The sequence below is a fragment of the Penicillium waksmanii genome (genome assembly GCF_028829765.1).
Source record: "Penicillium waksmanii strain IBT 27052 chromosome Unknown utg000007l:1.0-4314555.0:1.0-4317578.0, whole genome shotgun sequence".
NCBI classification, from domain to species: Eukaryota; Fungi; Ascomycota; class Eurotiomycetes; order Eurotiales; family Aspergillaceae; genus Penicillium; species Penicillium waksmanii.
In genome coordinates this window covers 1,856,390-1,880,476 of record NW_026643253.1, presented here as the reverse complement: position 1 = coordinate 1,880,476, position 24,087 = coordinate 1,856,390, and the positions used below count along the sequence as shown (strand labels likewise).

The window sequence follows — 24,087 nt, the reverse complement described above, 5'->3', positions numbered from 1 at the left end:
ATCGCAGATCTTCCATTCGTTGACTTTCACGTTAGTGCCAGCCGAGGCTAATCATCTGCACGACGCCTCAAACCCAGCATAATGTGCACCATCTAGAATAACCTTGATCGATTGATCTGCATCCCATACGTTATGGGAATGCCTGGAATTGGAGACACTGCTATGTACCCCATAGAAAACACTGCATAACAAATCCTCCCACTTCATGCCCGAAATCCTCGGCAGACTATGCGGGGAGAACCTTCACATGGACGAACTACCGGTAGATCTGCCCCAGTTTCCCATGGGGCCCTCCCGATCTTTGCCTTCATTTGTTGCGCATTTTTGTTGGGGAAGTTTGATCCACTCATAGAGGGCGTCGTAGTTTTGCGCTTTCGCATGTGCTGTGAGGAGATAGGTATAGATATAAACACATTCACCCACCCACCACGACTCCTCGTAGCTCAGCCGAACCAAGCACAGTGTGAAACTTGGAAAGTACTTCTAGTCCGTCTGCAGACTAGAACACAACGCCATCATGGCACAGCCTCTAAATAAGGATTCCATGAAATCCACCTGGCGCACCGCCGACCGCAAAGAATGGAATCACAACCACTGGGCCCTGGAGCTCCTAAACGCCCACCCCCAAGATCTAAACAAAGAAGTGCCCGTACACTCCAAAGATGAGAAGATTCCATACATGCCCCAATGGTCTCTACAGCGCTGGGTCCTCTTCTACTCAGCCCTACCATTAATCTTCCACCAAACCTACATGATGGCAACAGGCCGCACACTCGGCCCATTCGCAACATTCAACCTATATTTCTTGGCCTTCAACGCAACAGTTATCTACCAAGTCCACGTCCTCCGACGCCTAGGCCACAAATACGGCTTCCTAGACGGCGACAAGCACGAGCGCGACGGCGTGCCGGACGTCGGCATCGCAAAGGTAGTAGCATCACTCTACAAAACGACCGGATCCCGCCTCGTAATGGCAACATACCTCTGCTATAACCGCGACGCACTTCCCAGCTCTCTATCATGGGCCTGGCTACCTCTCGAAATCGGCCTATATGGTATTATCCTCGACTTCTGGTTCTACTGGTACCACCGACTAATGCACGACGTGGGATTTTTCTGGAAATTCCACAGAACGCACCATCTGACCAAACATCCGAACCCGCTACTCGCCGCGTACGCGGACCATGAGCAGGAGTTCTTCGACATGGTCGGCGTCCCATTCATGACATATGCGAGTCTGAGACTTATGGGCTTGCCGATGGGGTTTTATGAGTGGTGGATTTGTCATCAGTATGTTGCTTTTGCGGAGGTGTTTGGGCACTCGGGTCTAAGGATGCATCTTACTGTTCCGAGTACGTTGAGCTGGCTTTTGCAGATGGTTGATGCGGATATTGTTATTGAAGATCATGATTTGCATCATCGGAAGGGGTGGAGGAAGTCGCATAATTATGGGAAGCAGACTCGGCTTTGGGATAAGATTTTTGGAACGTGTACGGAGCGGATTGAGTCTGTTGAGGACAATATTGATTATGAGAATGTGGCAAAGATGCCGCTTTTTTAGGACCTTTTGAAATGGTGCAGTCATCCTCCTTTTGTGGATTACTTGAGATGATTTATGAACATGTTCTGTACGTTTGTCCTTTTGTTTGGCTTGAATGCCGAGTGAACGTTGGAATCATTAGATTGAAGCCTTACCCACAGCAATGAAAATAGCCAAAATGAAGGCTAGAGTCCATTTGTATGCTCGAGGCCAATCTAGCACCTTCCCCTCCGCCTGGATAATCACCGGTAACACATCTCGGTGTGGACAATTCGGAACCGACGGCCGATCTTGCGCCAGTGCACATTATGAATGACGTTCAAAGATCAGATGCAATAAATCAATATCTTACCTCCCGTGTTGTGAATATAGTTTTGGAAATATTATGGCAATATTTTCATTGGCTCGACCTAGCTGGAAATGGAATGTTGAATAATCATAGAATTGCCACGTCCAAAAATGTTTACTCATCAGCGATTTACCTACGGAGTCACATTTCATCGCTCAGGTGATAAGTATTTTCAGAGTAAATACCATCTGTGAAACGTACAAGTGACGTATGTTTGTATTTGGATCTCGGGTTCAACGACGCACAAAGCCTATTCACGAAGGTGGCATTTAAATTGTTGACTATTCTTCTCCGGCTTCCACGGTCGGATTACTGATAGTATTTGAATCACTTCACCGACCAGTATTATATAAATTTGTAGTCACCGTGTATAAGAATACCGTCTTCTAAACCATTCTTGCCAATAAAGCTCATTTTATCCCAATTTTCCCACAACAAAGTCTTGCCCGCCACCCGGCCAACCCTCACCATGCCCCTTTGGCAGATCTACCACCCCCCGAACACATTCCAAAGTGTCGAATCCAAACAACTCTTCGCAGAAGATATAACAAAAATGTACACCGGTCTGGGGCTACCAGCCTTCTACGTCTTGACGCACTTCCACGAAATTAAAGACGAGAACGTCTACGTGGGCGGGAAGCCGGTCTCGACTAAACCACTCGTTCGCGTCGTCATCAAGCATATTGCCGTTCGTATTCCCGACGAAGATAAAGCTTATCTTCGTACTACATCGCGCCTTGATAAAATCATGAAGCCCCATCTCTTAGATAAGGGTTATGATTTTGAATATCATGTTGAAGAAACGGAGCGTCGGCTTTGGAAGATTAATAGCTTGATCCCGCCTCCTTTTAAAAGCGACGAGGAAAAGCTCTGGGTGCAGAAGAATGCTGCTTTGCCATATGAGGGCGCGTATCCTCCCGTGGATGAGGAAGCTTGAAGATTGAAATCATTGGAGCGTTGAGAAATGCCGTGCAAGGACCAAAGATGTTTTGATTAAATTGGATATCGTCTCTATCTGGCTGCAATTTTTGACTTTGTTTATCTCTTAAATGTTGGCGGTAGGTGATAGAGTGTCTGGTCATAAGCCTGAAGTCACCATGTCACTTTGGAAGAAGTTCTTGGCATTGAGACAAACTTGTAATGCAGATGAAATTTTTTTTTTCGTATCATCAGGCGCGGGAGTATCTATGCTGGTAGCTATTGCCGATTCTGATCAGTAAGAAATCCACCGGTGCTCTAATGATTCCAAATTATAATTTCAAGCTTATTCTGGGCACTGTATATGCATTGACTGCCGGATGCGGCTCATTCTTCCCAGCTCTCGGTGGATCAAGCGAAATGCCAGAGCGTACCTGGTCCGAACAGACTCTCAGAGAAAAATACACCGAACAACCCATACGGAGGCTCGGATGAAAACCTCGTTTACGCTTACTATATCATAGACATAACTCGAAGAAGCGTAATCAGGGCTGAAGGGGAATGCTCTAACGGTCTATTTTGCAGAATCGAACAGGCTAATGTCCAATAGTATAAACGGATCCATATATACAGATGGATGATAAAGTACAGTCATGAAATGCAAATGCATCGTACAAGTCTAATGTCTATCAATGAGCTTTTAAACCTCCGCGTTGTTGGCGCAGGAGAATGCGTTGTTGGAGGCATCGTCGTGAATGGCCTTGCCGGAGACGTAAAGGCCGAGACCGCACTGTTGTAATAAATTAGTTGAGAACTTGGTATCAATATTCCGGAGCAACGACTTACCATGCAAGCACCGATAAGAACGATGCAGGTGTTCAGAATAGTGAGGCCGATCTTGCGTGGGGAAGAGAACCACTGTCCTCGGTTGATGTGAAGCCAGTACACACCGGCGAGTCCGTCTGAAAATTGTGTTAGTGACCAGTAACAGATATAAAAGAAAACACAAAAATTGACTTACAGCTGAACCAACTAGCAAACAGAGAGCTGATCAAGCTCAGCAAGTCGCTGAAGACGGGGATGGCATCGGCAATGATCCAAGCAATGATCCAGCAGATCAGACCGATAAGCACCCAGGAGCCGTAAGAGGTCAGATCGCGACGGTGCATGCGATCGGTACCACGGAACAGACGAACGTAGATGTATTTCAATCCGACGTGGCCGTTGACGACACCAGCTCCAATAATGGTCGGGATGGCGATTCCATAAGCAACCTTCTTCAAGACTGGACCGGCGGATCCCAAGGCCGGGGAAGTAACGCTCTGACCGGCATAGTAGTAGATGACGATAGCCGCAACGGTGTAAAATATGATCTCAAAGGTCTGCAGCATGTACAGTGCCTTTGGGAAGTCACGGGGCTCGCGCATCTCAGCCAGAAGACCGAAAAAAGCGACGTGGGCGCAGTAGGCGAAGACAATGTTTGTGACGGCAGTGAAGGCATGGAACAAATCGGTGTCGATGGTGGCCTTGATAGGGGCAGTCTGACCCTGGATACCGACGCCGATCATGGTAACAATAACAGCAGTGAAAATACTGACAAAAGCTGAAGGGGGCGCATTAGTAAAATATTTCGTTCGAATCGGTAGGAAGCTCAACGTACAAGCGCAGGAAATGTATGTCATGTTCTTCATGGTACGGGGCAGCGAGCAGACCATGCAGATCACAAAACCAACGGTGGTGAAAACCATGGTGCAAGTGCCGTGCTCGGTGATCGTATTCATCATGACACTGAAGGTCAAGATGTGGCTACCCATGATGAAGATCGAGAACAGGAGCTGACCAATACCGAAAAGCTCGCGTCCGAACGCGCCAAAGAGAACCTCGCCGGCATCGGCAAGGTTCTGGATGTGGGGATAGCGTTGATGGAACTGTCCGATGACATATCCAGTATATGTGGCAAGAAGACCAAGGCCGATAATGAGAACGAGAGCCCTGGGGGATATTAGCGAGGGTTGGAAGAAACCAGTATCGTGATACTCACGGCGCAAGACCGAGCGAGGCGAGAGTCGCAGGGAGAGACAGAACACCGAGTGAAACGGACTCAGCGATCATAACTAGTTCAGTCAGAGATATGTTCCTTCCGAATTACGCGATCGTTGCGCGATGATGCACTTACACATTCCAGCTTGCCTATAACACCATGAATTAGATATCATGTCTATCAAAAAGGTTTATCGCATTGGAAACAACTTACCACCACTCCATGGTCTTGTATTTCACCTCCGCGTTGGTCTCGTCACCAAATGCATCCTGATACTGGGGCATGTCCTTTTCAAACTCCTTTTCCTTCCATCCCGATCCGGCCTCCGAGTCAACGGGTTCCGGACGCGTGGGAACTCCTTCAATAATCATGTCGAAAATGTACAAGGGTCTGCCGTAGATGAGTAAAAAGCCAAATCGAGGAGAAGACAAAGAGAGAGAATCAGGAGACGAAAGAAGAGATATGTATGTGTGCAAAAATTCTTGGGTAGCCGGGGGTGTGGAGCTCAACGTCGTATGCGACAGCCGAGACCCCCGCGACTAACTGCTTTTTATGGAAGGTTTGGGGCACAAATTCCGGGGCTCGGGACTTGAATAAGGCGGGATTTATCGGGCTTATCGGTAGTAATTAGAATTCCTATGAGCACATTCTTTCATGGAGCGCAAACCCTCTACGCAGGGTCCAATTTGGTCATACAAATGCAAAGCTTGGGGCTTGCTTGCGATCAGCCAGAATTAAGCGTCCTTTCGGCCCACTTCCGGGCGCGACGGTGGATCTTCATCTCCACTTTACTGCAGGTATACACCAATGAAAGCTTCGGCTCGGCCACCCATTAGATAATAGGAATTCGGGACCCTCGTGGCTACCCCGACGGTAGCCGGAAATGGTGAGTTTCCGATCTCAACAAGAGTAATGCCAAGTGCCAAAATCTCCCCTTTAACTACGATCGCGCGAGGCTCCATGGGATATCTTTTGAATCCCGAGCGATGAAGGAGACAAAAATCTGCGAATATAATAAGGAAGCTTCGGCAAACCTCTGCCAGTGGCAACGCCAAGACCGGCTCGGGATGGCTGCAATAAGGAAATTGATATCAACCGTGGCCCGTCGCGGCTCGAAGCGCATGGTCGCCACTGACAGAAAATTTCTTTAGTCAGGGCAAAGGTACAAGCTTCAGCCACCACCGTGACCTGAATCGTATGACGGGCACTATCAGTGGATCAGGGACCAATCGCCAAAGCGTCGGGAATAAATTGTTCACATCTTTCCCGAGCAATCTTCAATTCAAGTTTTTATGTCATTGAAACTCACCCAGTCCCTCCCCGCGTTACCCCATTTGTTCTCCGAATCGTTCTCCACATATTCGGCAAGGTTGAGAAAATTTGGAGAATCGATTTGAAGGGGGACCCGAGGAAATCGAGCGAACATAACTTTCCATTATCTAGTTTGGTATATCCTAGTAAAACTAACCAGTGAGCACTGACAGTCCGAAGAGTACATATCAACTCGCCCCTTTGAAAATGACGTGGCCAATCTTGAAAGGCCTCCCTGAGAGGAACTTGAACTTGAAGTTGTCCATGGGTAAAGAACAGAAACGATTAAATACCCGAGTCATCTTGGGCGACGATGTACTTGTTCTCGTATGTACCCCAGTCTCGCAGTTTTAATGCAGATTCTTATAGCTTAATCTCAGTATAGCGCTCGACAAACTGGATCGCAAAACCTTCCTCGGTGTGCCAGCCGATATGGCAATGCAGAAGCCACGCTCCTTGGTTATCTGTTTTGAAGGCAGTAACCAAGTAGCCATTTTCTGGTAACATAGCGATGTCACGCTTGGGTGGCTTGGCGAGTGTAGTAATCTCGCCACCGTATAGTCCAGTGCCTTGGGCCAAAATGACGAAGTCATGCCCGTGTAGATGGATTGGGTGAGGCATAGACAGAGTGGTTTCAATGACAACATAGGTCCACACATTCCTGTGGGGGGAGTTCTATCACCCCGCTGGTGTTGGCCCATGAATGGTGGACCCGGTAAACCTCCAGCAGAGTCGCGTCTGTCCAGTCAACGTGCATCGAGGTTGAATTGAGTTTCCATCGGTAAAGGCCACCCCCATTTTTACCAAGGGAGACTGGTTCAGAGCTGTTATAATAGGGACTCGAAGAAACACTTTCGGAGACAATCGAGAGACAGATCCGACATGTCCTCGTCGGAACAGCTGTCGGTATAACTGTGACCAATCGTGGTAGGATTCGCAGGCTCATCGCCATAGTATATGATTCCCTTGATATTCTTGGGTGATTTATTTTCGGAGCATGCGGTTTGAGGAATGGCGCGCATTCAGATTTCTTCGCGATCGATGCCTTGTTAGCCTTGACGATGACGTCGTATCGTTGTCCTGGATATGCGTTAGTAGGAATCATTTGAAGGGGTCAATGGTCTTTCTTACCCATCGCAAGGTTGAGAACATTTGTCTTGTAGGGCGTGATTGAGACAAGGTCGTTTGCGATGACTGTCAAAGTGTGATTTCCGATAGAGAACTTGAAGTAAGTGTCGCACGCAGCGTTTACCAGGCGAAGCCGGTAGGATGTTTTCTCGGTGAAAAATGTGTTAAAGCAAGTACCAGTTTGGTTGGCCGCACCATCCGATCCAAATACGTTGATTCCGTTAATTAAAGCGTTGTTAAGTGTGGGATGATCATCTTTTTGGGCAGTCGTGAACAGCTCATCCACAGTGTTGACATCCCGATCGTTCATAATTATAACACCCTTGTCCTCGTCGTAGTTCGCACTGGCCGGACCATGAATCACAATGCCACCGAATAGTCCCTCCCAGGCTTGTAAGCCTATGTGAGAATGGTACCAGGTTGTGCCTTATTGCATAGCACGCCATCTGTAGGTGACCGTGTTGTTTGGTACTGTCGGGCATTGGGTGATTGACACTACACCGTCGTTCTGGTTTGTCCAAAATTGCCGGACTCTATGGAAGTGAATGCTAGTCCCATTTTGCAGGTCGTTTGGGAGATTGTTGGTGAGACGAACAACGACCTCGTCACCCCAATCTGGATTTTCATTCATTCCATGATGCGGACCTCCTTTGGGCTGCAATTGCTTTTATTGGGCTTTGCAGTGTCAGCGAAACATATTTCATCGCGATCCTCCCCATCGGAATCGTATAGCCTATATGCCTTTGGTGACAGCATTGGAGGATTTCCGATGTACTACGCTGACGGTGGGTTCCATGAAAGATGAAAATACTCTTCCGCTGACCACCTGTGAGGATGTAGGTGATGCTGTGGTTGGAAATAAGGCTCCCTGGAATGCAACTAATGTTGGTCAAGTTTCCTGTATGAACCTTCCATTTCACGTCTATTGAATGAAAATTGACCACTGATTTAGTTACGCCTGGTGAGTCCGGCCCTATGGTAGGCAATCCAGCTTCCAACTCAACCGGGGCGAATGGTACGAGCCAGCCCGCTTTTCAAAATCAACAATGCTTTGTTCGCCGCCCAGACTCGAGCGATCACCAAGTTGGCTTTACCCAGAATGCCACGTCAAACCAAGTCCCATCAAATTTCATTTGGTACGGACATTTTCTACTCGTTGAGAATGACGGTGGAGAATATACATCGCGTTTCTACGTGAAGAAGACCGAACAAGAGGATGTATTCAACATTACAGATGACGATGATGAGGATGACTTCATCTTAATCTCTATGAGGGGTCTACCTCCCCATAATGCTTGAGAATAATCGATTGGCCCGGGGCCTTGAGGCATGCTATACTCCTTTCCCTTTAATGACATTACATAGACATGAATGAGAGAGACAAGGCTCGAACAACGGGCGAAATAACTGAAGGGTTCAAGGGATATACTAGTTATTGCGCCGAGGGGACTTGAGAAACCAACCCAAAGCGAATATACATCAATGCATTCTGGTTTTCCTTATCCACATCAGCCTCCCGACAGCCGCAGCAGACTAGTACCATGCGTGAACGCCAGCGTTTTCCTCGCGGGTCAGATGAAAACAGTCCTGGGAATTCTGGTGTTTGTAAAAAGGGGGTAGGCAAAGACAAGAGGCTTCGGCATGGATCCGGTGATAGTTGCCTTAGCTGTGATTGGTCAAAATGTTAAGGACGGACTGTTCCCCGCAGGTCGAGGGCAACGATCAAGCCGTTCCCAGTGCCGGCGGCCAATGATTAGACTTGTTCAGTTCTACCCCGAACAAAGCGTAAGGTGTACCCCGCAGATACCAGAAAATGATAATCAGAAACCCTTTATCTTTCTCCGCTCACATGTTCGGGATTTCGAGTATATTCTCAAAGGTGATTTCGCGAAGCCCCCCCTTACCTATCAAAAACAATTTCTATTGTGTTACGCAAACCCCACCCCACGCAGACTTTCGTAAATGCGGGATCGGAAATCTACATTAACAACAAAGTCGGGTACTCGCTCAAAGCGACAAGATGAAAGATCCAAACATTAACACGGCCGATGAGGCGATTCAGACCGACAGACAGACAGATTTCACTGTCAGTGAGGCTTGTACTGATGCTAAACATGAATTGCAACTTAATATTGGCGGCCGGGGTGCTACTCATCGTCGTCTCCATAACTATCAAGTGACTATGATCGGTTTTTGTGGTGGTATCGGTACCGGTCTTTTTATTGGTACTGGCTCTGCGTATGCTAAAGCTGGCCCCGCAGGACTGTTTCTCGCCTACATAATTGTTGGCTCAGTCTTGTGGTGTGTAATGCAAAGCATTGCCGAATTGGCTACCTTGTTCCCTACAGCTGGGTCTTTTCCACACTGGGCTACCCGTTTCATTGACCCGGCAGTGGGCTTCTCACTGGCTATCTCCTATGGATATTGCTTCATGATTGCTATTGCCTCGGAAACGGTATGCATGCTTTGCCTTGCACTTGGACTTACTGACGCTCATTATTCTAGTCCGCTGCTGCTTTGATAGTATCGTATTGGAGTGATATAACCCCGGCCGTGGTTATCACTGTCAGCCTTAGTCTTATTCTATTTATTAACCTTATGAGCGTCCGCTTCTATGGTGATTCTGAAGTGATGGGTGGCGCCGTCAAGGTTATTTGTTTCATTGGCCTTATATTCGTCTCTATTGTCATCACAGCTCGTGACCGAATTGGCTTCCGCTACTGGAACGATCCTGGCGCATGGACAAACTACAATGGCATTATGGGCCCTAAAGGACACTTCCTTGGGTTTCTATCCGCCTTTGTAAACGCGTCTTTTAGTTTCATCGGAATTGAAACCGTTGTGATTACAGCCGGCGAGGCAATGAATCCACATTATGCTATCCCGAAAGCAGCACGTTATATCACCTACCGGATCGGATTCTTTTATATTCTGGGAGCGCTCCTCATCAGTATAACAGTCGACCCACGGGATCCGGACCTTATATCTGGGGCCGGTAATGCGCACAGTTCGCCTTTTGTTATTGCTATTAAAACAGCAGGGATTTCAGCTTTGCCCTCGATAATAAACGCCTGTATTCTGGTCTCTGCCTGGTCTGCAGGGAACTCATATTGCTGGGTCGGCTCACGAATGATCTTAGCCATGACAACAGACCGACAACTACCACAGATATTCGGAAAGGTTACCAAGAAGGGTGTCCCTTATGTGGCCGTAATTACAGCTTGGCTTTTTGGGCTTTTGGCATACCTGAGTAAGTAAAACTGAATACATTCTTGCACCCATGGGTAATTTTTAATTGGAAACCAATAGGTCTCGGCAAAGGTGGCGCGGCGCAGGCTTTCGCTTGGCTGCAGAGTCTGGGAACGGTTGCTGGACTCATAGCATGGGCAACGCTTTGCTTTTGTTATATTCGTTTCCATGCCGGACTGAAGGCTCAGGGTGTCAACCGCCAGTCTCTTCCCTGGAAGTCTCCCTTTCAACCGTTCACAGCATGGTATGGATTTATCGGCGCCAGTACCATCACCTTTATTACCGGTTTTCATGTCTTCCTCAAGGGAAATTGGTCCGCATCGACCTTTGTGGCTGCATACATTGGTATACCCATCTTCATTGTACCTATCATTGTATGGAAAGTTTTATATCGCACCAAGGTATTTAATTGGGCGACGACGTTTATATTCGTTGAAATGTTGCTGACTCTACGACTCCAGTTTGCCCGTGCCTCAGAGATGGACCTCTGGTCTGGCCGACTTCAAGAGGGGGAGATCGAGGAGTTTGCAACCCCAGACCAGAGCCGCTCCATGTGGAAACGCGTTCTGGACCGTGTCGTCTAATTTCACGCATTTCTTCCATCAAGCAGGGTAAAAGGCTCGGCTGTTGAAATGTTTGACAAACTTTGTTGATCCAGCACACTAGCCTATATCAGAATAAACTCTGAATCAGGATTTCTTCCATTTCCTCCTGCCAAATCTTAGATCTCTCTATCCCTATCCACCTATTTAGTTGCATATATCACCACATTCATGGTTTTGGACTTCTGTCATTGTAAATAATACCTGTGGATGATAACAAAAATCACTCTGATAAAAGATACAGCTGTTTGGCTTTGCTACTTTATTTAGTCTCAATAAAATATAAACCCAGGTACAGAAGATAATGCACCAATAGTACACAGATAATAGTATTTGGGCTTTCTTCTTCTATACTGGAATTTTCGTCCTCGAATCTAGAACGGCTAAAATTGGCTTTGGGAAACGATTGTATTCTCTGGACGTAGTTCATTGGCATCGGTATCTTCAAATATCTAACAACTGCCAATATCCTCATGACGTTCAACTTGTCTAACTCGACCTCAGGGCTTTATCCAAGTCATCTGCGTCACTGTTCTCAAATGGATGGTACTTTTCAAAATCGACGATGAGCTTTTCATGTTCCTTGGTGCGAGGGGTAATTCTGCACTTGTAAGGAATTGGGTGGCTGATGATTCCTGGAGTGAAATCCTGAGGTGGGTCGATCTCCTTGCCGTCTTCTCCAAGCGGCTTCCTCACATCAAAAACGGCCAGTGTGTTTGCAATGGTGAGGAAAAGTGAAGCATCGGCGATTTGCCGACCGGGGCAAACCCTCCTGCCAAACCCGAAGCTCACTTCAGCCGGATCAAGGGCAACATCGTGTCCTTCAGAGGGGATATATCGCTCTGGGCGGAAAACGCGAGGCTCGGGATAGACTTCGGGATCATTGTTGAAAGACCTGAGAGATGAATTAGCAAAATTGCAGATATCAAGTCATCTTTGATGTTGCGCACCAAATGTTAGGGAGCAGCATAGCATCTCGCGGAATGAGAAAGCCATCCACAACATCATCTTCATCGGTTCTGTGAGGAACACCGAGGTTTGCAACTGTATGCCACCGGAGAGCTTCCTTCGCAACTGCGTCGGTGTATGGCAGCTTCTCTCGGTCGGCCATTGTAGGGAAATATGCCTTGCCAAAAACTCTGTCGATTTCTTCTTGTGCTTTCCGTTGAACGTCAGGGAACAGCGCCATGGCCAAAAAGAAACCTTCAAGAGAGGCAACAGTCTATGTGGTAATTGCATGTCAGAGAATCATTTCCTTCGAACACCTCAATAGTTCCTTTCTTACCGTATCCGCTCCTCCGGCATACAATGCCACAGCAGACCACTTGGTGACACCTTCATCTTCACCTTGCTCCAAGAGAGTTGAGGTGAACGATTGTCGCTCCTTCTTCTCTTTCATTTGATATTTGGTGAATGCGAGCGGGTTTTCAACCAGGCTGGTCAGGGTTTCGAGATAATGGGCACCAATCTTCTTGAAATTTGCGCCGGGAAACCATTCCGGAATGTATTTTACTGCGACCTGCGTTAGGCAAATTCATTTGTTCATATTGAAAGGAAATCCGGAATATTTGACTGACGCGCAGGGATCATATCAACGAGCCATGCCCCTGGGACGATGGCATTTGAAAATTGTTGTAGAGCCAAGTCAGCGAGGCTCACAAGGGGGTCGTCTCCATGAGGCTCAATGTTATAGCCATACGTAATCTTTAGAATGAAAGCACCAGCCTCACTGTCGTGTGTATATTAGCGATGAAATACGGGACCTTTTGCCAAATTGGCACAAAACATACGTTCGAATGTGGTCAACAAATTTTTCGGGAGTTTGAAGAACCCGCCAAAGAAAACGCTGTGTCTCCTCTTCCATCAACCCATCAAATCTAGATGCAGAAGTGCGCGTTCCAATAATCTTGGCCATGGCCCGTCGGTAAGACCTCAAAAGGGCGGTGTTGTCTTGGCTTGAAGGTGCATTTCCCCATCCGGACCTAGATCATCCGTTAGCATATTGTCGATCTTCTGTTCTGCGGTAGAAAATAGTTTTCCCCTGAGGCAACTGGATTCGATTCGATCCAACAACCCCGTTGTAACTAATAAAAAAAGGTTTCACTTACAGCTCGTCGGCAAAAACAAGCCGAGGCCGAGAAGAATGCTTCGCCGAATTCTTCTCTAAGATTTGCAGTGCCAGCTTTCTGTCATTGATAATGATGATTGTCTTCCCAAGAACCGTGACAGAGCTGAGAGGACCTATTAAAGCACGTCAAAAGTTGCAACAAGCTTTCTCTCAGCCAGGGGGACGAACCGTAAACCTCTTTATGTTTAAACCAATGAACGCATTCCTGTTGACCCGCAGGAGGTAGATCCAGTAAGTTTCCAATAATTGGCATTCCCTTTGGACCAGGTGGCAGCTTCCCAGCCTTTTTGCTCCCAGAAAGCTTTTTGAAGGCAAATAACAGAGTGGCAAAAAGGGCCAGAACAGCCAGTTGTTGTGTGGACACCATGACAGCGTATACGAGGTAGATTCAGCCAAACTTGCAATACACACCTTGGAGATTCCGAGTTGTTTAAGCAGAAGGATCACAAAAGGAGGACGCAACAGCTGAAAATAAATACATGTGGGGTCGAGCCCTGGTCACGAAACTTCACAATGGCGAATGCAGGTTGTTGCATGGGCTAGGCAGTGCATGCAACTAAGTTTTTAGCTTTTTTTCATGGTCTCCATACCAGTTACCCATTTTAGCTCCGCGGCCCTGAACATCGCTTTTGATTCGGCGAGGGAATGTCCGTGTCAGTCCCAGCTGTCAGTTATTTTAGTGGGTCCTATGTTGATATTTTATTGTCAGCATTGCTTGCATCGTTAATACCGTCGCATAAATGGAGTGTCAGAGCTTATGAAATAAGAACCTCGGCGTCATGGTGTTGGGCCCATCGCTCCATCACTCAATAATATTCTGCCAATTGCAAAATCCGAAGACGGGATGGAAAAGCGACTAAAGCTGCAAGGTAGACTTGACTAAAACTATGTGGGGCCGAGGCTATCTACCGCCAAATCATAATGCAGTACATGATTTCATGGGGAATCGTCATCAATATGATTGGATGAGAAACCCGCTCTAAACAGACTGCAGAGCGCCTCTGCGCCACTATGAAACAGCGATGCTGATACTAGTACGCCTTCTTCATCGGGAAAGTGTACGACGTCGAAACAGTTACCAAAAGCGGTCTCATCGTGAAATTATACTTTTTCTTTACAAATCTGGTCTAAGATTCAATGTGGAAGAGTTCATCGACTTTCAAAAATATTCAATTGCGATATATTAAACTAAGGGTTAGTGAGGTCTCTGTATTTAAAAGGCTAAGCGTCGATCTCCTCAATATCGAACCGGGACTGGATGCACTTGACCTGATGTCCCGTATTCCACATGGCAATGCGAGAAATCTTCCGTGTCCCTCGCGGAAAGGCACCCAGGAGAAGATACGCCACAAGCTTACCAATTCGAGTGCCTAGTATTTCCTGGAATTGCGGAGCGTCACTCTCCCAAACCTTCTCGTCTCTACCAAGGTTAAGGCGAGCATTTACAAATGTTTTCGTTTCCTCGTTGCTAATGTTAGTCACAAAGACGTGCCGCAGGGTATCGAGAGCGAAGTGGTCTTCGTAGACTACCTTACTGATTTCGGATATCCAAGGACCAGTCGATCCCTTGCTTCTCATTATATCCTCGATGAAAAGCACCCCTTGTCCAGCCCGTCCTTTGAACGAAAGTTCTGTGTCTCCATCGGAATACATTTCAGCGGTTATAAGATGATATTGCTGATTCGGTACATTCAGATCCTGCATCTGAACAGAAGTGTATGAATGAGGCAAGCCGTTTGGATGGGTATTGATATTCCAGGAATCTTCATCTAGATCACTCAGGGAAGTAAGCTGACTCATACCAATTGGACAGGGGGTATTGGGGTTAGTAATCCATGCTTGACATAAAGCTCCCTGTTCCTGGAACTCACCGAATGCAAGATGCTGTGCGGTTGACATGTTTCTGGTTGGTGGAAGTGTCAGTATATCCGAAATGACTGGAATCAGAGACTCGATCAGCAGATCAGGTGTCAGTTTTATAATCATTCGATGAAAATTAGCATAATCGACAACAAAGCACAATATATACAATACCGAGTATAGGTATTCAAAGCACACAAAGCAAGACAAACAAACACCACCCTATCATACAATCAACAATCAGGTACTGCTTCCTTATATTCAAAGAAATCGAACCAAGAGCAAACGTCGAGTCTGCTGAACCATCATTGATAGATACGAAAGGATTGTATTAAATCTACACTTTCGGTTGGGGATCTCCAGCGCAATTCTCGGCACCTTTGAGTGTAAGGATTGAACACAAACATCTTTGAAAGAGTGACTTTGAATACATAGAACCCAACGGCAGACCATAACATATTAAGAGCCTTGAAAGGCTCGAAAACCGGCGTCTCGAGGGTTGATAAGTTGAGCTGGATGAAATTGAATATAATGAGCTCGCAATTGCGTAGTATATATGCCTTGAGATTTCACCTGTAGAATACTATTCTGCAAATTTTGAAATATGACGGCAAAACTTGAGCTTACTAGTAGCATAGTGTTCCAAGGTTGGCAATTGGTTATGGCATGCTTCAAAGGAGTATACAAGCTATTCAAACTGATACCGTATGCCGTGTGTTCACAGTAAAACTCCAAACTTGAGCTATTGCCGTGGATGCACATTTGTCGATATCTCTCAGAGCTTATTTCCATCACCTTTCTTTCTTCGGTGGGTGTTCCTACCCTCGCCAACCCCAAAACTGCAACATATTTTCTTTGTCGGTTTTGTTAACCCACTATGACCCCATTGTTTGTTCCAGTTGTTTGTTTATTGTTCTTAGACCAAAAATAGACTTGTCATTTTGTTTGTCAGAATTTGCTTTGATTACTACATATACTAGGTTAACTCTTCTCTATTAGAGTATACCACCTTAAGTTTGAAGCTAAATTTCTCGGGCTCAAGACTCAAGGTCCAAGATCGGAAGTATCTTCAGAGTTACCGTGGCCGTCCTCATAATGGCGGAGCTCATACTGAACTATCATTATATAAGGGCCCGAGATGACTTCTCTAGATGTCTTTTTGATTGGAGCGATGCGCTCCAAGAAGACCCGGAGCGTGCAAATGAAGTTTGTAAGATGCTTGCCAGATTTTCCCCCCCAATTTGATTTGCTCAAGGTCTTCGGTGACGAGCCCCCGGCAAGGCTTTGTTTCAAACATCGGTGCCAAGTGATCAAGTTTACAATAGAGGATGTCAGCTCGTTGCTTATAGCGAAATTCCAAACTGTGTCTGACCTTGCCGAAGTGATTGGTATGGTAGGTATTCAAGTTGGGCGGCTCGTGTTGATCCATGAGAATATAGAAGACAGAACTGTGGTGGCCTCGGAGGAAATGGCCTCTGCACTCATTGACAGGATGGGCTCCACTGTTGCAATAACTGCAGGGTCTTTCTCTCCCTTTGTACGAAGTATGTGGAAATGCCTTCATTTTTCAGTTGGGGAATGTTCTTGCCGACAATGTCGGACTCTACGAAGAGCGCCAACTAACTAGGGAAATCTGGTTCTTTTCAATACATTGTCAGCCTATTTTCTGATTCGCGTGTACTCATTTATACATTAGCTGAATGATAAATACAAAATTCCGAAGATACTCTCCTCTGTTACCCTAGTCAACCAGTTTTCCACACTATGCCGAGTAAGGATAAGTAGCTTCATTTCTAGATAGATTGGCAGTTACGGTATATGTTGAGTATACATATTTCTATTTTAAGTATATATAGAGTGGCAATTAAAGACAACATTTCAACGAATCAAAAGCAATCCCTGAGGACCGTTCCCAATTGTCGTTGATGGGGGGCGATAAGCGATTTTCCCCGGCCCCACATCGAATCCCCCGACTTCAGCAAATTTTCTCCCTTTGATCTTTGATCTTTTATCTTTTATCTTTTATCCCCCACCACTCACATCGCAAATATGGGAAACGTAAGAGGAATTCTCAAGGCAGTGATATGGGGAGCGCAATCTTTCCTTGCGCCCCCGTCTAGCTGCCCTGGCTAACGCACAGGCGAACTAACAATTTCTACCTACACAGGGAGCCAGAGCCCAGCAAAAGCGCGAGCGCAACGCGACCGGAGGCAAGACTGCTGCCAAGTCGCAGACTAAGAGCGTATGTGAATAGTGCTGCAACATGCCATTATCCCTGTCGAATTTCCCCGCTCGGGGGAGTCAGTCCGGTCGCTGATAGGTTTTACAGAACGAGAAGGCCATGAGCATCATCTGCCAGGTCTGCAGGCAGACTTTCCTGCAGACCACGAAGGCCCCCGCGTACGTGATTCATTAATCTGCCGATCCTTGAAAGTGCCATGGCTAACAAGTGGCTTTCTCCTTATAGTCTCCTTGAGCACGCCGAGAACAAGCACAAGAAGGGTCTCGCTGATTGCTTCCCCGGCGTCGTCACTGCATAATGGGCTGTCTCCAGCTGCAGTATTTCTCGAATGGCACCGAGCCTAATAGCATAACGCCCTTCCATAAAAAGCGTGATATTTCGATCCATCCATACCCCCATTTCGAACGATAGGCCGAACGCGATCCGAACCCCCAACCAGCCATACAGTGGCACTACCATGCGACAGACACGGTCTTGGTCAAGCGTCACCGAGAGACAGGCTTGTTTTTGGGGTTGGCCATGCAAAGATACTTCTTAATGACCTAGAGAAAACGACAATTGAATTTTCCTTATCTTTATTCTCAATTTTTACCTCTCGAAATCAAAATCGTAGATAAAAATGAACGGCGGAGAGCCATCTAGAACTTTCTCGCCATATTATTATTCACATCACCTGGGAGGAGAAAGTACCTGAGGCTATTGAGAACCTTACAATAAAATATTGCTGCCTGAGGCCTCCAATGACTGCCCTAACTACGGACCAAGGCCGACTGTAACGGCCTTGCTTGTATACAACATTTTGCAAAATTTTTAACATACTGCTTTTACATGCGTAGTATTCATTGACCTTTCAATACCATCAAGGTTGAGCAATTTCTCCTACGTGTGCTAAGTGGCCATAGCTATTGTCTACTACACATGCTGGAAATGTGATAACTTCTGATTAACCGGGGCTTACCCCCAGCAAAATTGAATGTACTATTCCATCGTATCATGGTGAGAAATCAAAAAGTCAAACAAAAGGTCAAGCCCAGGTATTTTGAAAGGACTTCTTTCGACAGGTCGCATATCCGGCCATTCGTCCACGGAAAGTCTGAAGCCGGGGAATGACTCCATGACGCCCTGGAGCAACAAAAAACTTCAATGTACCGAATTCTACACCGCTCGTACTCATAATTGTCGATGGTTATTATTGTTTCAGTCGTCATGGGCGATACCTGCAGCACGGGCAGGAGTTTCAGAACACTTTGATGCTTTGTATCTCATGATCTCCACTTGAATCTCGTTAACGACACGGAAAAACAATCTTTCCGTGTAATCAGCGGGCTCGCGGCCTTCGGTGATCAGTTTCCGGAAGACTCGGTCTGTAACAGGCCAATCGAATGCCTCCACTCCCTTCAGAAAGCGGACTAACAAGCCGTAGGGATCATGTTTGATCCCGGTCTCTTTGGCCATGGCATATCCGGCCAAATCGGCATTTATGTATGCCTCTGGGTCGGCATAATCAGCTTCTCGGATCTCCACAAACGATGTCAAGATGTTGGCGGCGTCGTATGCACTGTAGCCCTCAAGCTTGCACTCAAGATCATCCGCAAATTTAAGATCTTGCTTTCTCTTTGCAGCTGTGATCTTGAGATAGAGAACATCCGATACACTATTGAATAGCCATGTAGCCACAGTAATGCTGTAAGATTGCCATCTTTCCGCAAGTGCACTGTTAGGTTCACACAGAGGGCGCAAGACATCACTGTTGATCAGACTTTCAAGTCCTCTGTTCCTCAGAACGCGGTGGGCTCGACGCGCCCATTATTTCCAGTTTTTCATCGCCGGAGAGCTTCTCCTGGATAACTGGCAGTCTAGCGGAATCGGGTAAACTGGAAGCCTTGGTCAACGGTCTTACCTCGATAATAGCAGCAGCAGCCCTTCATGCAGCATTTATCTGTGTTCTCTCATACAGAGAGTTGTCTTTTTGCCTCTGACTGCTAGGCCCGGGATTTACGAGACCAGCCTCGGTACCAGGTTCTGCACCAGGTTCTGCACCATCGTTGTTGGCGGTGGCATGATTTTCATGACGATCCTTCGGACGACAAATAAACGGATGACTCCAATGTTGATATAACAGAGACTTCCAGCCTCTGAAGCTGTAGTTGCAGGCCTGGATGAGGAAACTGATTGGTCTGAAGACGTCCGCATTGAGCACGCATCCGCCAATTTCTCTATGTTGACATAGATACATAACTGTATCGTGGAGAACTTGGTCGTCGCCGAGTCGAGCAACCAAAGGCAGGCAGACAAATTGTAGCTCTGGGCCGAAGGGAGATCTAATACGTCTCGCATTCTCGTGGTAGTCCATTTGGGCGTTGATGGACTGAACCGTGGGGACTTGCTGTAGAAGTTAGGGCGATCGTTGTCAGAGAGTACCAAAAGGAGAACACTCAACCATTAGGGTGGGCTCGAACCCTACTAGAGGGCAAAATTGAAGCATGAAGGAAACAAAACTAAGGAGAGCGATATGGCACGAAGGTGTTGAAAGGAAGGGGCCGTCTTAAGGCTATCTATGTAGAAACTAGTTAATGTTGTGTGGACCCGCAACACGCAGGCTGGCGCCTGAGGCCACCCCGGGTAAGGTATCCACTCAGTATCTACATCAATTCAAATGTGTGTGTGTTTGTAGAGCGAAGGCAAAGTCTGCCCACTGGCAGATGGCTGGCGGAATCACCGGGATCAAATAGATTGAATGAATAAGAAGTCACAATTTCTAGGTAACTTTGAAAAATCACATAAGAAACAGAGAGTATGAGGTATAATGCAATGAACTCCGAACCCAACGCCATATAAATCCTTGTCGCGGCAAGCACCAGGCCACGACCGCGAGTTCAAGCCAAGTCTATTCAAGACGATCTCCTTCCTCCCCTTTCCACCACAGCCAGGCCTTCTCGCCCCAAAGCAAAGTCTCCAATACAGCTCCGACGGCGAGAATGAGCATGATGAAAAGCTGCGTGTTCTTGCGGATGCCGAGTGACTCAAAGCTCATCGCCAGAGGTGTTCCCATAGACTTTGATCCCCAGTAGTTTGTGTCTGATTTGCGTTTATCCTGTGTGTGGTTTGAGTACGTAGCGCGTGTTGAGAAGGCCGAGGAGAAGATGGCGGCCTTCTGAGGATGACTCGTGCTTCTTAGCGTGCGGAGAGGACCGAAGCCGAAGCTGGCATGTGGGGTTCGGAGCTGGACCCGCGACGGGAAGTCCTTCACGGCAGCTTGGAGTGGTCGGCGCAGGGCACCGATAGGAGAAATCATGATGAAGGTGAGTAAGATAGCTTATATACTGGCCCTTCGAGATCCGAAGTGGCAGTGTGTATGGGATTAAGGTTGAAGTTGAAGTTGAGGTTGTGCAGGTGAGATGGAAGCGGGGGTTGTGTTTGTGTTTGGTCCAAGCGCTAGGCTCAAACCGCTCGTGGCGCTTGTCAGCAGGCACAAACATGATACTTACATCTTACACCGCTTTTTGGATCAGCATGTCATCTGTAGAACGAGTTACCTCTTCTTTAAAAATGTGATCAATTTATATTCGCTTGATTTACAAAGAAAATGCCCTTCATGATGGAGATCGTACTGGAAAATTCCTAATATCACGGACCTCCCGCAAGTATGAAGCTTTTGACGACAAGCAACATAGAGCTCGGGGTCTTAATTCCCATGTAGGTCGGTGAAATGCAGGTAGACAGTCCGAGTTCCCATAAAAGACTGCCCAGGAAAATAACATCAAGCACAGCAAACTATTTGGCAGCTTGCATCTGTAAAAGGATTTTAAGAATCGCCTTCCCGGCCCTCCAAAATTCCCTAGAAAAAGCTGAAACCGAAATACATCATATGGCTGTCCTTACTGGCTTTTCTGCACCTGGGCCGCGAGGCCTCTTCAACGGTCTCATATACCGGGAGGAAGGACCTCGGGAACCATACGGCCAGTCGCACTTGCCGCGCGAAAGACCACCCGGTCGTCTGTTTTCATCAAGGACTGAAGCTTCATGCGACTTTCGAGCAAAGAGCTGACAGCAAATAAGATACTTTACAATCCCAAATCCCAGTCATCTCCAAAGTCAGATAGAAACGGAGGTATTGTCGTCAGGTCAATGTCGAATGTCCAAGGATCCTCATTCATGTTGATTACCGTATCGGCTTCCTCTGCGGTCTGGTCGGCTCTGTTGCTTGCCGTATTGTATTGAGCCGCGGATAAAGTGTTCTCGCATGCAGGCTGCTCAATGGCTGTCTGATTCAAAAGCCTTTCACCATCTTTGTCGGCATTTCGATGGAGTAAAAAGGTGCCGAAGTAAGGAATTTCGATCTTTATGCGCCCTTGTTCTGCCCCTTGAAGAGTGGGTGCCTTCAGGAACTTGGAGTATACTGGCTGGTTTTCCACGAGTATAGCCACCAGTGTCTCTAGTGCAACGAGTCCACGGCTAGCAACTTTGTCTCCATGCTCGCGACCCTTGTGTTCCCGCAGGCTAAACATGACAAGATTCAAGCGTGCGCAATCCTGCTCTCTGTAATCCTGGGAGCCATTCGAACTCAGCATATCGAGCACCAAGGTCACTGCAGCCGTAAATGCTTGAAAATCAAGGGATCTGCAGCAGAAGCTGCCTAATGTGAGGTCTCGGATCCCTGTGTAACAAGTAATCATCTCCTGAGAGGCTTTCAGACATGACGTCCTATTGTACTCATATGGACCCGGGATACTGGATTTGAATAGAAAAGGCAGATGCAGCCAAGCAGTCAGTTGATGAAACCAGAGACTTGTCATAAGCTTTGTATAAACTCCTGGTCGTTCGGATGACTTGCCACCGAAACGATCGACCAATTGGGATTTGGTCAATTCAGGGTCAATTTTACGAAGATCGATATCTATATTCTGTGTCATGCGTACCATAACCGGGTCGATGTCGCGGAATTTCTGGTTTCGCTCAATTAGTGAGCCGGCGATTCGACAAAGAGCATTCATGGTAACCGAATTGGGCGTCTGGATTCTTGGGTCTTCTGGCACCAATGCGGCGTCTCCAATTCCATGGTGCATTCCCAACATCAAGGAAAGATAGCGATCACCGTGGATTATGTGGTTCCATATCACCTTAGCCCTAGACTCCAGCTTCGAAGTCCGCCCGGAAATTGGGATCCGAGAGTGCAGACCGATTATCTGAGCGATGTTAATAGCTCGTCTATATGACATCCAAGCACTCCGGAGCCTCCCTTCATTGTTATGAATAATTCCTTGTAGGACCAAGCACTCAAGCCCGTCAAGGCTGCTCAGCATAGCGTCGTCGAAGTCTTTCGAGTTACTGGTAGCCGCCATGTACTGCTCAATAAGCTTTGTTGGAGGGTAAGGGAGCTGGAGATATTCCAAGTCAATCAAGTCACAGCGCGCTGGAAGCTGTTGAACGCTCAAAGCAACCCAGAGTAGGCATTTCGCTATCATAGTTGGGTGGCTAGTAGGTAGCTCCGATGGTGGGATGGGGAGTAGCGAGCTCTCTTGGTCCTGGAAGCATTGGATGCGGAGCAACCGCCAACAAGAGCTGTACTGGTGCAAACGTACAAACGTCACATCATTCGGTGGCATCATCCCCAGCAGATTCTGTCGCAAGTTGTTTTTGTTCCGCTCAGTTGTATTTCGGAAAGTAGTAGCTTGAAGCCTCGCAGTGTGATCCTGTCGACCGCCTAACTGAATTCGAATTCAGCCATTCATAGTCTTATCAGGAACCTCTTTCCAAACCCCAAAACTCACCAATTCATTTTGGAAAAGCGACAGGGCTGGAGCATTGTCGTGCACCGGTGTTCCCGGTTCGGGGCTTCCCAGCGACGTAGCAAACTCCTGAGAGCGAGTAGCATCACCTTCAATAACCTCTAATTTGTTGAGAACCTTTTCCAGAAGATTTTCCATACGAGCCATACGTTCATTCAAATTTGAACGATCGGACTCTTTTTCTGGTTCGGGCAGACTCTGGTTTCGACAAGAGGTGCCACGAGACATGCATTCCCTGCAGGTGGAATCCCCATCGGTCGCAAAATGGCAGCGAACCTTTCGATGTTTGCCTGAATCGAAAGTTGGTATGCTTTTCAACGTTTTATGTCACTCGCCGATTTTAGTTGCTCGGTTAATTACTTACACTCCCAGCAACTACGGGTTCCCTTTCGGACTTTCTTTCGAGGTGGCTCCTGGTCCTCCAGCGAGTCTAACTCGTTATGGCGCCTCAGGGATTGCATTGTCAGCGCCGAACAAAAAAGGCAACGACAGGAAATTTTCTCCTTTTTTGTATATGAGAAGTAGTAAATCCACGCTAATGATGTACTCGGAGCATGTTAAAGCAGGCTGGCATCAACACGCGGGTGGATAGTCCGCCTCACGAGTCTGCGAATGGTTGCTCGGTCCTCGTCCCTTGACGAGAAAAAGGCTTAGAAAAGGGTCCAGAAAGTCAGGGGCGACAATTTGTAACAGACTACATACCTTCTGAGTGGCTTGTCTCGACTGGGATACCGGTTGCACCTCCTGCGATTCGATGTTGTTGTCAAAGGAGGCCCGCCCCTTTTTTCCGCCGACGCGGCGGAAATTCGCCAAGCGATGACTCAGCAACCGGTTCTCTTCCGCCGACTCGGCGGAATATCAACGTCAACAGAGAACCAATCGCGAACTCTTAAAGCACCAATCCCTTGCAGTCATGGATATTTTTGTTGC

At 47.2% G+C, this 24,087-nt stretch overlaps 12 protein-coding genes across 12 annotated transcripts; 5 read left to right on the top strand and 7 right to left on the bottom strand.

The window, feature by feature from the left end:
• Positions 1–517: 517 nt before the first annotated feature.
• Positions 518–1,561, top strand: N7481_007527 (sterol desaturase family protein; the record flags this gene model as incomplete). The annotated part of the gene is made up of 1 exon (XM_057266746.1): positions 518–1,561. The coding sequence occupies one exon, from the start codon at positions 518–520 to the stop codon at positions 1,559–1,561; it is 1,044 nt and encodes a 347-aa protein (XP_057120947.1).
• A 797-nt stretch (positions 1,562–2,358) lies between these two features.
• N7481_007526 (tautomerase family protein) lies at positions 2,359–2,826 on the top strand (the record flags this gene model as incomplete). Its single annotated transcript, XM_057266745.1, has 1 exon — positions 2,359–2,826. One exon carries the CDS (start codon positions 2,359–2,361, stop codon positions 2,824–2,826), a length of 468 nt encoding a protein of 155 aa, XP_057120946.1.
• A 681-nt stretch (positions 2,827–3,507) lies between these two features.
• N7481_007525 (uncharacterized protein) lies at positions 3,508–5,219 on the bottom strand (the record flags this gene model as incomplete). The annotated part of the gene is made up of 7 exons (XM_057266744.1): positions 3,508–3,597; positions 3,654–3,769; positions 3,829–4,410; positions 4,468–4,799; positions 4,849–4,921; positions 4,984–4,997; positions 5,062–5,219. 7 exons carry the CDS (start codon positions 5,217–5,219, stop codon positions 3,508–3,510), a joined length of 1,365 nt encoding a protein of 454 aa, XP_057120945.1.
• A 1,303-nt stretch (positions 5,220–6,522) lies between these two features.
• Positions 6,523–7,769, bottom strand: N7481_007524 (uncharacterized protein; the record flags this gene model as incomplete). Its single annotated transcript, XM_057266743.1, has 4 exons — positions 6,523–6,834; positions 6,881–7,239; positions 7,291–7,677; positions 7,745–7,769. 4 exons carry the CDS (start codon positions 7,767–7,769, stop codon positions 6,523–6,525), a joined length of 1,083 nt encoding a protein of 360 aa, XP_057120944.1.
• A 53-nt stretch (positions 7,770–7,822) lies between these two features.
• N7481_007523 (uncharacterized protein) lies at positions 7,823–8,586 on the top strand (the record flags this gene model as incomplete). The annotated part of the gene is made up of 3 exons (XM_057266742.1): positions 7,823–8,072; positions 8,128–8,187; positions 8,240–8,586. 3 exons carry the CDS (start codon positions 7,823–7,825, stop codon positions 8,584–8,586), a joined length of 657 nt encoding a protein of 218 aa, XP_057120943.1.
• Positions 8,587–9,307: 721 nt separating this feature from the next.
• N7481_007522 (amino acid permease/ SLC12A domain-containing protein) lies at positions 9,308–11,120 on the top strand (the record flags this gene model as incomplete). Its single annotated transcript, XM_057266741.1, has 3 exons — positions 9,308–9,742; positions 9,793–10,537; positions 10,597–11,120. The coding sequence occupies 3 exons, from the start codon at positions 9,308–9,310 to the stop codon at positions 11,118–11,120; spliced, it is 1,704 nt and encodes a 567-aa protein (XP_057120942.1).
• A 507-nt stretch (positions 11,121–11,627) lies between these two features.
• N7481_007521 (cytochrome P450) lies at positions 11,628–13,633 on the bottom strand (the record flags this gene model as incomplete). Its single annotated transcript, XM_057266740.1, has 7 exons — positions 11,628–12,033; positions 12,089–12,360; positions 12,424–12,650; positions 12,716–12,867; positions 12,929–13,120; positions 13,247–13,379; positions 13,435–13,633. The coding sequence occupies 7 exons, from the start codon at positions 13,631–13,633 to the stop codon at positions 11,628–11,630; spliced, it is 1,581 nt and encodes a 526-aa protein (XP_057120941.1).
• Positions 13,634–14,487: 854 nt separating this feature from the next.
• Positions 14,488–15,165, bottom strand: N7481_007520 (uncharacterized protein; the record flags this gene model as incomplete). Its single annotated transcript, XM_057266739.1, has 1 exon — positions 14,488–15,165. The coding sequence occupies one exon, from the start codon at positions 15,163–15,165 to the stop codon at positions 14,488–14,490; it is 678 nt and encodes a 225-aa protein (XP_057120940.1).
• A 2,010-nt stretch (positions 15,166–17,175) lies between these two features.
• On the top strand, positions 17,176–17,666 carry N7481_007519 (uncharacterized protein; the record flags this gene model as incomplete). Its single annotated transcript, XM_057266738.1, has 4 exons — positions 17,176–17,184; positions 17,294–17,368; positions 17,456–17,526; positions 17,594–17,666. The coding sequence occupies 4 exons, from the start codon at positions 17,176–17,178 to the stop codon at positions 17,664–17,666; spliced, it is 228 nt and encodes a 75-aa protein (XP_057120939.1).
• Positions 17,667–18,565: 899 nt separating this feature from the next.
• N7481_007518 (uncharacterized protein) lies at positions 18,566–19,721 on the bottom strand (the record flags this gene model as incomplete). Its single annotated transcript, XM_057266737.1, has 2 exons — positions 18,566–19,137; positions 19,349–19,721. 2 exons carry the CDS (start codon positions 19,719–19,721, stop codon positions 18,566–18,568), a joined length of 945 nt encoding a protein of 314 aa, XP_057120938.1.
• A 534-nt stretch (positions 19,722–20,255) lies between these two features.
• On the bottom strand, positions 20,256–20,663 carry N7481_007517 (uncharacterized protein; the record flags this gene model as incomplete). Its single annotated transcript, XM_057266736.1, has 1 exon — positions 20,256–20,663. The coding sequence occupies one exon, from the start codon at positions 20,661–20,663 to the stop codon at positions 20,256–20,258; it is 408 nt and encodes a 135-aa protein (XP_057120937.1).
• A 769-nt stretch (positions 20,664–21,432) lies between these two features.
• Positions 21,433–23,618, bottom strand: N7481_007516 (uncharacterized protein; the record flags this gene model as incomplete). The annotated part of the gene is made up of 3 exons (XM_057266735.1): positions 21,433–23,076; positions 23,140–23,447; positions 23,522–23,618. 3 exons carry the CDS (start codon positions 23,616–23,618, stop codon positions 21,433–21,435), a joined length of 2,049 nt encoding a protein of 682 aa, XP_057120936.1.
• Between the last annotated feature and the right edge of the window lie 469 nt (positions 23,619–24,087).